The sequence below is a fragment of the Grus americana genome, chromosome 3 (assembly GCF_028858705.1).
Source record: "Grus americana isolate bGruAme1 chromosome 3, bGruAme1.mat, whole genome shotgun sequence".
NCBI lineage: Eukaryota > Metazoa > Chordata > Aves > Gruiformes > Gruidae > Grus > Grus americana.
In genome coordinates, this window is record NC_072854.1 from 60,283,560 (window position 1) to 60,297,613 (window position 14,054).

At 38.8% G+C, this 14,054-nt stretch overlaps 1 protein-coding gene across 7 annotated transcripts in view; it reads left to right on the plus strand.

Annotated features, from left to right (window-relative positions):
- LAMA2 (laminin subunit alpha 2) overlaps nucleotides 1-14,054 on the plus strand; it is a 379,531-nt gene that overhangs the window by 88,094 nt on the left and 277,383 nt on the right. For 6 of the 7 annotated variants that reach the window (XM_054819583.1, XM_054819586.1, XM_054819585.1 and 3 more), the window contains exons 2-3: nucleotides 4,679-4,849; nucleotides 9,061-9,173. In XM_054819583.1, the coding sequence (XP_054675558.1) occupies nucleotides 4,679-4,849; nucleotides 9,061-9,173 (284 nt within the window). Of the gene's footprint in view, nucleotides 1-383; nucleotides 477-4,678; nucleotides 4,850-9,060; nucleotides 9,174-14,054 lie in introns of all 7 variants that reach the window. The other variant, XM_054819588.1, reaches the window with a different exon arrangement.

Below are 14,054 nucleotides of genomic sequence, written 5' to 3' on the forward strand. Positions count from 1 at the left end.
ATGTAACTGTTGAACAAAATGGGATTCAGCAGATTGCTGTGGTTTTCCATTGTCATTCCCCATTTTCCTTTTTTTTTTTTGGTTGTTATCTCATGAGAGGTCATTCCCTCACATGTCATGATAGCTTACTTAACTAAAACCCTACTTAACTAGAACAGTGGTAGCGTAAAACTTGAGTACATCTGAGTTTCTAGGCAAAAATCAGCTATTCCTGGTGACTCGCTGCTTTTCATTTTTTGCCAGTTTTTTTCTGAAACCGTTTGTGTTCACAATAAACTTATCATCACTAATTCTGTAGAGAGTAGAGCAGCTTTCTTGATTGCCCTTGCGTGTTAACCACTTTAAAGAATTTGATTAATTTCTGTGTTATTTTCCTTTCATAGTTTAATCACCTGTCGATACTAAACAAACTGTCAGGCTTCTGTGCTCTAAAATCCAAAGTGGAAAGCAGAAAGATGACCATACCCATTTCATAGGTGAGAATCTGAGGCTGTGTTTTTCTCTTCATGCAACAGAAGTCTGTTGAAAACCAGAAATTGAATCCAAGCTGCTAAAACCACAGCCTAGTTACAAACCAATCTTTTCTACCTATTTCCTCCATGCAAGAATTTGGGTATTTTTTACATTTAGAAATGAATGCTAATCTGTTTTTCGCTAGTGACACAAAGGAGGGAAAAGATTGATGTAGCTGGCAGTTGAAGAGAGTAGAATTTCTGTGCTTGCACTTGAGCTACACAAAATAGAGATAATGTGTTTCTGACTCAGAGGTATTTTACTCAGTCTTTGCACTGGAGCAAATGATTACTAAAGGTACTTGGCAATAAAGAAAGAATAGCTGTCTGTAATTACAGCAGATGATACTTTTGGAAGTGTTTCATAGCATGATGCCCATAGAATTCAAGGTGGGATTGATAACTAAATAAACTTCATAGTTTAGTGAGAAACTGAATTTTAAGAGGCACAAAACTAGTACACTAATTTTAAAATATTTCTTGTGTATAATTATCATCGTGAAAAACAAGGCAAAATTCTCTAAAAAATGAACTGTGGTGTCTTGAGCTGTCTTGCCTTTTTCCTTGGGATTTATGATGAGAAAGACGGGAATCTTAGAAAGGATAAACAGTATATACTAGTATCATGAACATTCATGTTTTTACTTCATAGTGAAAGAGCCTAAATAAAGGATGCTTTCATCTTCTGTGTTGCTAGAGTCTCATGCCTATGTTGTGAAAGTATTACATATATTAATTGCTAGAAAGCAATACGAATAGTATTGAGTCTTCCATTCCATCAGGCTTGCGCATCAAATGCTCTTTAAAAGCAAAGCCTTATTTTGGGCTATACGAAGTAGTATCATAGAGTCATAGAATATCTCGAGTTGGAAGGGACCCATAAGGATCATGGAGTCCAACCCCCTGTTCCTCGCAAAAAAAGATTATTCAAAAAAACTTTAAATTTTTATTTGTTAATTATAATTTTTGACTTGTTAAAATTCCAGGGCTGGGGAATTAATCAATACGAAACGTGAAGTGCTGAGGGCAGTGCAGGAGCACTTTGTGCATCTCTTGCTCTCTGGCTGCCAGATCCACTCCTGTGAGCCTGCAGGGAATGCAATGAGATGCGCTTCTCTCTCAGGCACTGGATCTTGACATGGTCTCTTCAGTGAAACATCCAACACTGGTTTCAGTGCCTGTGTTTGTACTGATTAAGGGCAAGGCTGTGTGGTAGTTTTTCCCTAAGCTGCACTGTACATAAAAGAGGTTACCCGAGAGTGAAATTATGTTCTAATTGGTGAGTTGCTTAAGCACTCTTCATTTACTTCTTTCTCTTACATTTAAAATTTGAGTTAAAACTTGGAAGAATGGTATGATTTGTGTATAGACACACAACATGTAATATTATTATAGCTGTGTGAATTTGGAGGATTTTTGCCTGCTCTTTTTCAGCTGTTACACTGTTTTTTGAAGGATTTATTCTCCTGATGCCATCTACTGCAATTCCTTGCATGTAGGATCATTCTGTCCTTTTTACGAAGTTCACTTTTGAGGGAATAAAATACTTAACTCCAAACCAAATGCCAGACTCTGATAAGACTAAGTGATTACTGCTTTTACACTGTTAACTTTGTATAGTCTAACTAGAGAATAATGAGGCTGTAAGTCAACATAGGAAGTTCCACAACTATTAATTCATCTACTTGGCTGATGCTTTCACAGATTTTACCATGTGCCCCCGTTGTAGAAGGCAGCAAATATCACTGAAAGCATTGAATAAAAATACAAGACCAACTGTATAGATCTTTAAATGTGATGAAAATGGACTGTAATCTATACAGAAGAAGCAAGCTACACGATCAATAAAATCTCAAATATTGATTGACTATACAAATTGGCTAGGTTAGTAACTAATGGGCTGCCTTGCTCAAGCAGTATGTTTAACATGTTTTTAAAGCAAGCGTGAGAAGCACTAACTCACAATGTCAGAGGACAGCTGTACTGTGACCACCCAAGCTTGGTAATTAAATGGCATACAGGTTAATTTCAGAGACAAGCAGGGCACTGGAGTTAAAGAACTGAAAGGAGTTGGTTGAATAGTGTTGTCCATCTGCGGAGGAGGAAAAGGAAAGTCATTATAAAGGGAGCCTTGTCTCTGTACAATAATTGCAGATTCAATTTTGATTGAAGCCTTATTTTAAGTTTATAATAATACAATAGGGTTAGAAGCTGAATGAATTGCAAAAGGGTGGGTTTGGAGCCAGTGGAAATTGTCATCAAATGCATCTGAAGATGATCCCAATCCGCACCTTAGATTTTTTTTGTTGTTTTGTTTTAATCTGCAGCCATGGCAAATTACGTTTTTGAGGATGCAAAACTGATTGATTTAATGTGAGAGGTTAATGTATACATTCAGCATATCATAGCACTTTGTCTCCATGGATCAATTTTATCACGGCTCAAAGGTTTTGATCAGTATTTAGTGGGAAGGAGAGTAACCCACCTTAATGATTGTTCTTCATACGGTTTATAATCTTTATAGTTTACTGCTGCATGGAACTCGGTTCAGCAGAGCACTCAGAGATTTGCTTAAGTGCTGTGCTGAATGAGAATTCTAATACATCACTCAGCATGTGTACCTGAAAGTACTGCCATAAAAGATATAATGCTGTATATATTATCCTCTTCTTGAGGAAAGGGATACCACACATGACAGATGCTATTCATGTTGCTGCATAAATTGCTTAGCTGCTCTGATGACAAGGGTGACTATGAGGTCCTAAGCAGAATAGAAATATACGGTAATACAAGTCTGCCGAATCGAGTGCACCCTCAGCAAGTTTGCTGATGACACCAAGCTGTGTGGTGTGGTCGACACGCTGGAGGGAAGGGATGTCATCCAGTGGGACCTTGATAGGCTTGAGAGGTGGGCCCGTGCGAACTGCATGAAGTTCAGCAAGGCCAAGTGCAAGGTCCTGCACGTGGGTCGATGCAATCCCAAGCACAGCTACAGGCTGGGTGAGGAATGGATTGAAAGCAGCCCCAAGGAGAAGGACTTGGGGGTATTGATTGATGAGAAGCTCAACATGAGCCCGCAGTGTGTGCTTGCAGCCCAGAAAGCCAACTGTGTCCTGGGCTGCATCAAAAGAAGTGTGACCAGCAGGTCAAGGGAGGTGATTCCACCCCTCTACTCTGCTCTGGTGAGACCCCACCTGGAGTACTGCGTCCAGCTCTGGGGGCCCCAGTACAGGAGAGACATGGAGCTGTTGGAGAGAGTCCAGAGGAGGGCCACAAAGCTGATCAGAGGGCTGGAGCACCTCTCCTATGAGGACAGGCTGAGAGAGTTGGGGTTGTTCAGCCTGGAGAACAGAAGGCTCCGGGGAGATCTAATTGCGGCCTTCCAGTACCTGAAGGGGCCTACAGGAAAGATGGAGAGGGACTGTTTATGAGGGAGTGTAGTGACAGGACAAGGGGTAATGGGTTTAAGCTGAAGGAGGGTCGATTTAGATTAGATGTTAGGAAGAAATTCTTTACCGTGAGGGTGGTGAGGCACTGGAACAGGTTGCCCAGAGAGGTTGTGGCTGCCCCCTCCCTGGAAGTGTTTAAGACCAGGTTGGATGGGGCTTTGGGCAATGTGGTCTAGTGGAGGGTGTCCCTGCCCATTGCAGGGGGGTTGGAGCTAGATGGGCTTTGAGGTCCCTTCCAACCCAAACCATTAAATGATTCTATGATAGTGCAGCCTGTGAAGAAAAAGCTTTCCCATGGAGATGCAAGCAGAAAAGAATAATAATAAAGACTTTTCAGAGGTAATTTGCATACAATGTTTCAATGTCCAATTCGATAGAAACACAAGGTTAGATTATGAAAAAAAATAATTTGAGATGCTTTGTGTGTTTTCATACTTTACTTTCTCCTTTGTCATACTGCTGCTGTTCAGGATATAACCAGAGCGTACCAATTTGAATTTTAGAGGGGAATGAGGAAACCATCAGTATAATGGCTTTATTCCGATGTCTAAACTCTGGATTCAAACCCAAAGTTGTTGGTGCTTTTCTGTGCTTCATTACTTCCATAGTTGTTGAAAACTAAGGCTTTCATTTTAATGTGTTATGTTCATTTATGATTGTGCTACCAAAGTCACCTTTGTTGCTTTTGTTTATGATTTTATTTCATTTTGTTTGCAGGGTTGTTTCCCGCAGTGCTGAACCTGGCTACTAATGCTCTCATCACAACCAATGCTACCTGTGGAGAGAAGGGTCAGGAAATGTACTGCAAACTTGTCGAACATGTACCTGGACAGCCTGCAAGGAACCCTCAGTGCCGTATTTGTGATCAAAGGAGCAGGGTTCCACACCGTACGTCTGCCGTTTTCATTTTGTTCTTTTAAAAAGATTTTTTTCCAAAGATCGTAGATATTCGGCAAACAAAACTGTGTATTACTGGCCCAATTACTATGAAATGTATCTTTCTTTTTAAATTAGGTTACTCATCTTTTCTATTGGTACTTCAAAATCTGTATCTGTTATGTATACTCCTCAGACTGAACTTTCTAATTCAGATGCTTAAAGTGGAGCACCTAAATTCAGACTTAGAAAAATTAAGTATCTACAGGTGTTGTTGAATTTTCTTGATATATACTGACCATGAACGAAAACCAGATGACTTTTACCTGCATACCTACATGTGGAATTTGAACATTTTGGCTGATCTAAGCAACATCTGAAATTTCAGTTTAGGGCCAACTCCAGTTTTATTTTGTTGTGTTCTGGGATATTTTTCTTCTTCGTTTGATGTTAATTCAGTTTCACTGAGCCAGCAAAAAAAAAAGATAACAGAGCATTGCTTGGTTTAATTGCTTATTTTTTCATATTAAAATTGATCTTTGCTAACATTGCTTTTTTAAAAACTACCTGGAAGCAAAATCAGTTTTCAAGTATAAATTTGTTATCATCTGCTTCGGAGATGCATGCTTCTAATAGTTTGGAAGATTTGAACTAAGAAAATTTCTTAGTCAAGTCATACAAGTTTAATTTCATGTTGCCTTGCAGTGAAAGACTTGAATAGCATTAACATTGTTAGATTTTTGTGGGTATACTGGCACTGTATATGGTAGAGGGTGCAGAGACACTTAAGACAGCTTTTAATTGAATAGATAAAATGTTGGAAGAAGCACAGCCACAGAAGCATGGAGACAATTTCTCTTTTTTTTCCCAATTGTTTCCCTCTGAAACCTAGTTCAGATACATTTACACTGCATGACTAAGCACATTTAAACATGTGCTTAAAACTATGGGGAAAAAAAAAAGACAACATCTAATCTACCTGCTAGTTCTACACAGGATGAGCTATCTATGTCTGTCTGTAGCTTTCCAGACAGAAGCTTGTTTAGCTTCTCCTTAGAAACGTCCTTCCAGGGCCACCCTTCCTAGAGTTATTTTACCCATTACAAAATCTTTTCCAAATAGCTAATCTGCATCTTCCTTGCAGAAATTCATGTTACCTTTTTCCTAACTTCAGTCAATACAAGGAATGAATTATTCCCTTCTTCTTTACAAAAGTCTTTTACTTAGTTGAGCGTTGATAGTATTGCTGCTCTGTCTAGTTTCTACACGAGGCTATCTCTCTTCTTTCATTCTCCACTTAAGTTGTATTTTCTAGAACTCTAACTGTGCAAATTGCCATTCTCTGAATTTTCTCTAGAGGTTTTCATCTGCATTACAATTCACCTGAGCTCTTACCAGCACTGCATAGAGATGCAGGTTTGCTTCAGAATGAACAGAATATATTCCTGTTTACATGTTTTACTTAGATATTTCCCATTTTTAATGGTGTGACACCACTGAGAGATATATAGCTAGTTGCCCATGATAATTCCCAGATACTTTCCTGCTACATGGCTACCTATCCATTGGCTCCCCATCTTGTATTTGTGAAGCTAATTATAATTGCCCCAGTACAGACTACTCCATTTGTCTGAACACAGTTGCAACCTACTTTTTTTCCCCAAGATAGTTTCCAAGTTTTGATGTCTTTTTTAATGGTAGTAAATGCCGCCTTCTGGGGAAAGGTCACATGATTTTGCAGCAATGTAAGCATTCAGATGTTATGTTGCACTGTAGTAGTGTGCCTCACTCAGGGAAGATTTCAGGGGCTTTTGGAACCATTCCAACTGGCAGACGCTGCGCAATAGTTTCTTTCCCTTCTTTATAAATGGGTGTTTAGAGACATATGCACATCATGCAAGTTTTTTTCTATATCAGGTTTGTTTAATTCAGAAACCAAATCTAAACCAGAGCTGGATTGCTTTGTTCCCATGTCCTGCCTATGATATCAAATAGTGTACGCTAATGTATGTGTATATAGAGACATACATATGTATATATATATAAACTCCATCTGAATGATTTATATTTGTGTTTCCCCTCTCTCCTACCCCCTTAAAAACTTGAATCTTCTCAGCTTCGTAATGTCTAGTCTTTTGTTGCCAACCACATCTCATTTTAAGGTTTTTAAATGTTCATTTGGCAGAAGGAAGTGCCTTATTTAAACAAAGATGGCTCATTAATAGGAGAACCATGTAACGTAACCAGACTTTAAATGATCCCCCTGGAATGTATGAGTCTGGAGTGCCTCCCCTTAATTACTGTAGTAGGAAATGAACACAAATTCCCTGGTTAATCACATGTGAGACCAAATTAAAGAACACAGTTTGATGGGCTCACTCTGTAAGTTCTCCCCCTTGCCATCCATCAGGGAGATTGGTCCTTCAACAGCATTTGCAATCCAGTCCTTTTTGCAAATATATTATTTTCCCTTCCTTTTAAATAGGCAAAACATGCCAGCAATTAATCAGTGTTTTCAAATTAATTATGATTAAACTTTCATAATGGTGATTACAGTTAATCGTTGATTCATCTCCCAGCCCTCCTTCTCATGATTTACCTTTATATCAATTTCACCTGAAGAGACTTAAATCAAAATTTCCAATTAGACAGCTTCTGTCACAATCACCGAGGAGCTCTGAGTTTGATTTACAGAAGATTTTTGCTAGCGCTCATTTAAAGCCAAGGTTTGTGAAAACGATCAGAGCTGTGGGAACTGACAACATGTAAAGCATGGGTGTGTTTTGTTTTTCTCTTCAATATAAAGATAAACCTACTAATAACATCACTTGTAGCACCAGTATTCTAACTTGCAATGTTGGTGCCCACTAATGCCACTGAATAATCTGATATTTAAATGAATTTTTTGGCATTTTCAATTTTGAGGGATTATGCCTTCCTTCACTCCCACAAAGCACTTTAATTGTATCTTTAAATATGTTCAGACATTCTGGCTTCCCTTAATGAGCTAGGACTCCTGTCCTCTGCAGGTGGTTGATGTAGCAAAAAAACAGAGACACAAAGACTATCAATCTGGCTGGTTGATTTAAGTAATAATTAAAATAACAAGAAAATTAATCAGTTCATGAATTAATTATTTGCAATTCTAGGACTAGCTAGTAATGAAACATATTCCAGTTTTATATCAAGAAAACCTGTCAGTTTAGAAAGCCATCCTTAATGAGAGGGGTAGGATTTTTCCTGTCTTGCTATGTTCTTACAGACAGAACTTGCATAGAAAAAAATTACTGTATTTCAATTTCCTTTGAGTTATTTTCCCCATAATGTACAGACTTGCTCTGGGCAATTAGGGACTTCAAAATACAGATTCTTATACTTCTTAAAATTGAGGTTATGTTATTCTTCATTTTGTACAGGAGAGAAACACAAATTGACCACAAAAAGTAACCTGAAAATGTTGAGTGCGATTTTTCTCAGTCTAAATAACATTAAAATACTGTTTAAGCAAACTTCAATAATTTAGAAGATCTTGAAATCTAGGAAGAATTCAATTCTGTAAATAAATTCTTAGCCCTGTTATTTGGGATTCATTTGGGACACTGCAGCAGAGTAAACGTAGACATGAAAAGTAATGCATCTTAGACTTTGATATGGATTATAACCAAGCAAACCTTCTTTATATGCATGTATGTGACTCAGACAATTTTCCAGTTGAGAAATATATTCTGTAATGATTTCTGAATCATTTCCTCTGTAATTTCTGAATTATTTCCTGAATTATTTCCATGTGTGCTTAGAAATGCAAGTACCAGTATTACTGCTTTCCCTGCACACCATATCTCAGGTTCCTGGTTTATTGTTTCTGTTGCAACATTTAATGACTTTACAGTACTTGAAACTTTGGAAGACTGCAGGATGTGTTCATGTGATTTAGATGCCTACGTTTTCTATAGAATTAGGAGAGCCTCCAAGTGCATTGTGGTGCTCTGATTCACCTTCTTGTGATCCTAACCAAAATTAAACTAACATTAGATGAGTAGTCCAGTAATAATAAGCATGACTGTGCCTCAAGAGTAGAAGAAAAATTAATTTCCTGGGTTTTTATTTTAAAGCGCTGCCTCATTAGTTCTGTAATTGTATTAAAATCTAGATTTTAGATCTAAAAACATTTAAATCTCCTAATAATTTTCACAGATATTTATGTATTTCTGCTGTTCTAACAGAACGACATCCGATAACAAATGCAATTGATGGCAAGAACACTTGGTGGCAAAGCCCTAGTATCCAGAATGGAATTGAATATCACTATGTGACCATTACATTGGACCTCCAACAGGTAGACTTCTGTTTGTTTGTTTCTGTAAAGACTTTCTTTCTTGCACAATAGATCACCTGGATTATTTTCCTCTTTGGTCTATGTTGCTTTTATATTATGAAGACACGCTCAGCTTCTCCTATAACTTTCTGTTGTTTATATGGATAATTCTGACTGACCCACTGAGTGTAACATAATGTACCAAATTAAAAATAATTATTTAATCCATATTTTTATGAAGTCATGTTTAAAATTATTTAAAAGATAAGTATTTTATTCATGATAACTTCTGGTTTGGCTCTTTAAAGACAATTAAAAGACAGTTTCAGGGAAAATTAATATGAATAAAAGTTTATGTTCAGAGTAGTGTTCTTTCTTCTTTCAGTAACATAGTACTATATACTTAAATACACAAAAAATACTAAAAATACTTAAATACACTAAAAATAGATCAGCTGTGCTAGAGACACATTTGCATACAATGGCATATTTTGAGCAACAGCCTGGGTAAAGGGAGGAGTTTGGCTAATGAGGTCCTTAAACAAATTGCTTCTTGTTAGTGGAATCTTGCTTGACAGATGTAGCTATACAGAATGCAGTTGTTTGATGCTTACGAAAATGCTACATAAATTCCAGGTTAGCATGGTTTAACCCCAGCCAGCAGCTCAGCCCCACACAGCCGCTCACTCACTCCCCCCACGGTGGGATGGGGGAGAGAACCAGAAGGGTAGAAGTGAGAAAACTTGTGGGTTGAGATGAAGACAGTTTAATAGGTAAAGCACAAGCCACACACAACAAGCAAAGCAAAACAAGGAATTCGTTCTCCACTTCCCATGGGCAGGCAGGTGTTCAGCCATCTCCAGGAAAGCAGGGCTCCATCACGCGTAATGGTTACTTGGTAAGAGAAACACAATCACTCTGAACATTTTCCCCTTCCTTCTTCTTCCCCCCAGGTTTATAAGTTGAGCATGACGTCATACGGTATGGAATATCCCTTTGGTCAGGTGGGGTCAGCTGTCCCAGCTGTGTCCCCTCCCAACTCCTTGTGCACCCCCAGCCCCTCGCTGGTGGGGTGGTGTGAGGAGCAGGAAAGGCCTTGGCTCTATGTAAGCACTGCTCAGCAGTAACGAAAACATCCCTGGGTTATCATCAACACTGTTTTCAGCACAAATCCAAAGCATAGCCCTGTAGTAGCTACTGTGAAGAAAATTAACTCTATCCCTGCCAAAACTAGCACACAGGTGCAAAAGGATCTGAGGGTAGATGGAAAACAATTTTATTTTTATTATGCCAAGATAAATACAGAATAATTATCTGGTACCAAATTTGTTCATTATGCTATTAAACTTGACCATTTTGGTATTCAATTGAGTAGGTAACAACTTAATCGCCCCCAAATCTTGTCAGGTCTGTGGCTGGCCCATATTTGTCTGCAACTTGAATCAGACCACAAAACATAGAATCATAGAATCATTTAGGTTGGAAAAGACCTTTAGGATCATCGAGTCCAACTGTTAACCTAGCACTGCCAAGTCCACCATGAAACCATGTCCCTAAGCGCCACATCTACACGTCTTTTAAATGCCTCCAGGGATGGTGACTCAACCACTTCCCTGGGCAGCCTGTTCCAATGATTGACAACCTTTTCAGTGAAAAAATTTTTCCTAACACCCAATCTAAACCTCCCCTGGTGCAACCTGAGGCCATTTCCTCTTGTTCTATCGCTTGTTACCTGGGAGAAGAGACCAACACCCACCTGGCTACAACCTCCTTTCAGGTAGTTGTAGAGAACAATGAGGTCTCCCCTCAGCCTCCTTTTCTCCAGACTAAACAACCCCAGTTCCCTCAGCCGCTCCTCATCAGACTTGTGCTCTGGACCCTTCACCAGCTTTGTTGCCCTTCTCTGGACACGCTCCAGCACCTCAATGTCCTTCTTGTAGTGAGGGGCTCAGAGCTGAACACAGGACTCAAGGTGCAGCCTCACCAGTGCTGAGTACAGGGGCACAATCACTTCCCTAGTCCTGCTGGCCACACTATTTCTGATACAAACCAGGATGCTCTTGGCCTTCTTGGCCCCTGGGGCCCACTGCTGGCTCATATTCAGCTGGCTGTGGACCTGCATCCTCAGGTCCTTTTCTGCCAGGCAGCTTTCCAGCTACTCTTCCCCAAGTCTGTAGTGTTGCATGGGGTTGTTGTGACTCAATTGCACTGAGCCTTGTTGAACCTCATACAGTTGGCCTCGGCCCATGGATCCAGCCTGTCCAGATCCCTCTGCAGAGCCTTCCTACCCTCGAGCAGATCGACAGTCCCACACAACTTGGTGTCATCTGCAAACTGACTGAGGGAGCACTTGATCCCTGTGTCCAGATCACTGATAAAGATATTAAACAGAACTGGCCCCAGTACTGAGCCCTGGGGAACACCACTTGTGACAGGCTGCCAACTGAATGTAACTCCATTCACCAGAACTCTTTGGGTCCGGCCAGCCAGCCAGTTTTTTACCCAGCGAAGTGTACATACATACAAGTCACGAGCAGCTAGTTTCTCCAGGAGAATGCTGTGGGAAACAGTATCATAATATGTTTTCCACGTGCTAAGAAAAAAGGAAAGGCCCTTTCTCTGGCTCACTGGAGAGAGATTCCCCTTCCTAGCTCCCCCTTCCTCTGTGATATCTTCACAGAGATCAGTTTTCTATTTCATATTATTATTATTGGTTTATTGGTTTCTCTTGGAACCTGCCTGTCCTTATCTCCCTTCTTTCTCATTTAGCCATACCTAAAGAGGACAATAGCTGATTATCAACTAAAGAGGCTTGAATAAAGCATAGTTTGTCAGAAAATAAATACAATGAAATGAAGGGCAGGCCATTGAGAGATCGGTGTGCATCCGTACATACAATTTTGTTCTAAGAGATCAAACTTAGTCTTAACTTAGTCCACAACCCAGAAGTTCAGTAAGGTTTAACAGAGAGTAATGCTTGGATATGTAGGGTTTTGTCCTTTATTTCTTGTAAAAAATCTGTAATTGAAATAATCTTATGGTAAAAATTCTTGTAACTACTGTGTATATGTGACATTGAAGTACTTGGAAAGCAGTAGTCTTTATACCTGGAAGAGTCTTTGAATCCTGGAAGAATTATTAGCACTCTGGCTTTGGAACCCTCTTTGTTACTGGCAGAAACATCTGAGTCTTTGGCCTTATATATGCAAAAGTATTCAAAGTGCATTTCTCATTCAATCAGCAGAGCTAAACCTTTTTATGGAAGTTTGAATTTAAGCTCCTGTGCATTAAAAAATTGTGGGGTTTTTTAAATGTCTGTTAAACTTTCAGAGTTATTAACTAGTTTGCCTGTACAGCAAGGGATCATGCCTCTTGTTGGCTATGATCTGTTAATATGTGAGTAGCTCTCAGGCATTAGAACTAAGTTACCATCCTTGTTTTTCATCACCTTAGTGATTTTACTTGGGTAGTTGTTTAGGTCAGGTCTGCTAAACTAGAGCTTTTTTCTGCTATGTCAGTATCTAGATTGCCATAAGAAATAAGAAAATTTGTGCAGTTCTGAAAGTTTTGGGTTTCCTAATATACTAAAAGGCAGCAACTATAGAGTCAGTGACTATACTGAAGAAAAAGTATGGGTTGTTCTAATGTCTTTAAAAGCCTTCTTTGTGTGACAGTTGACAGCACTCTGAAAATACTGCACTGTGCATTGTGTGGGGTTGGGGGTCGGGGGTTTTTTTGTTGTTGTTGTTGTTATTTTATTTAAATGAGACAAGGCTCAACTATAAGTCTGTTTCTTTCCCATGTTCTCTTGCATATTGTTCAAAGAAAGCTTGGCAGTCCTCTTGCAGTACTGAAGCCAATACCTTCTCTTAGGGCCCTTCAGTTGTGCTGGCTGGAACAGGAGCAGTGTTGAGGTTCCCGTGTATGTCAGGGATACGGCCCCGTGTCACTAATGTTGTCTGGCACGCTCTTTATGATCTGAGTAACCCATGCAGTTAGGAATGCACGCTATGTTTACTCACCACCGTATGTGAACAGAACAACAGTTTTGTTCCCCACAACGTAGTAAAAGGTATGTTGCAGTTTGCGTGGTTTTTAGACTGCTCAGTAAAAAATAAGAGTCGTTTGGGTTTTGAGGAGTATTAGGAGGTTTTGTTTGCTTATTCTGGTATTTTGTAGACACAGCATTGTCAGGTTTATTAAAGTAGTCGGTAAAATATGAAATTTCTCTTCCAGCTAGTGTCATGCATAGCAATCACTATGAATGATGAAGGTCACCAGATATCTTTGAGACCTCACTTAAAAGAAATACAATTCTTTACCTTTGGCTTATAGGAGATTCAGTAATTGCTATGTTGTGTTGATAAATTCTTGCTTTAAGTAGAAAAATGCTTAACTTCTTTTTGTGAGATAGAAATAACAGATGACAAACCTACAAGTAATGGGCTGAAAATTGCAGGAATGCATTAGTTTGTATGTTATTACTGCTAATTATGACAGTACATGGAATGCTTTTAGCAATCCTAATTTCATGAAAAAAGCAGGAAAATAATTGCAATTTCTTCATTTATATAATTCTTGATCTTTTGGGGCAGCCACATATTTATTTTACTTTATTGTACAGTGTAGCCATATAAAATGGTGATTACTAGTTAGCAATAACTAATAAACTGAAGAAATAAAATATATTTAACTTTAGAAGGAGCCAAAACATTATCAGTCAGGTTGGGAAAAAATGCAGTATTTTTTTTTCTTTTTTCCCAACAGTTGAAGTTTACCATAATACTTATAAACAGCTTTTATCTATAATGGAGACTAAGTTTCTAATTCATTAAAGTATGTTTGAAATTTGTACCCCATTAATTATAAAAAATATGAGTTGAAAACTGGGACTATTTGGTT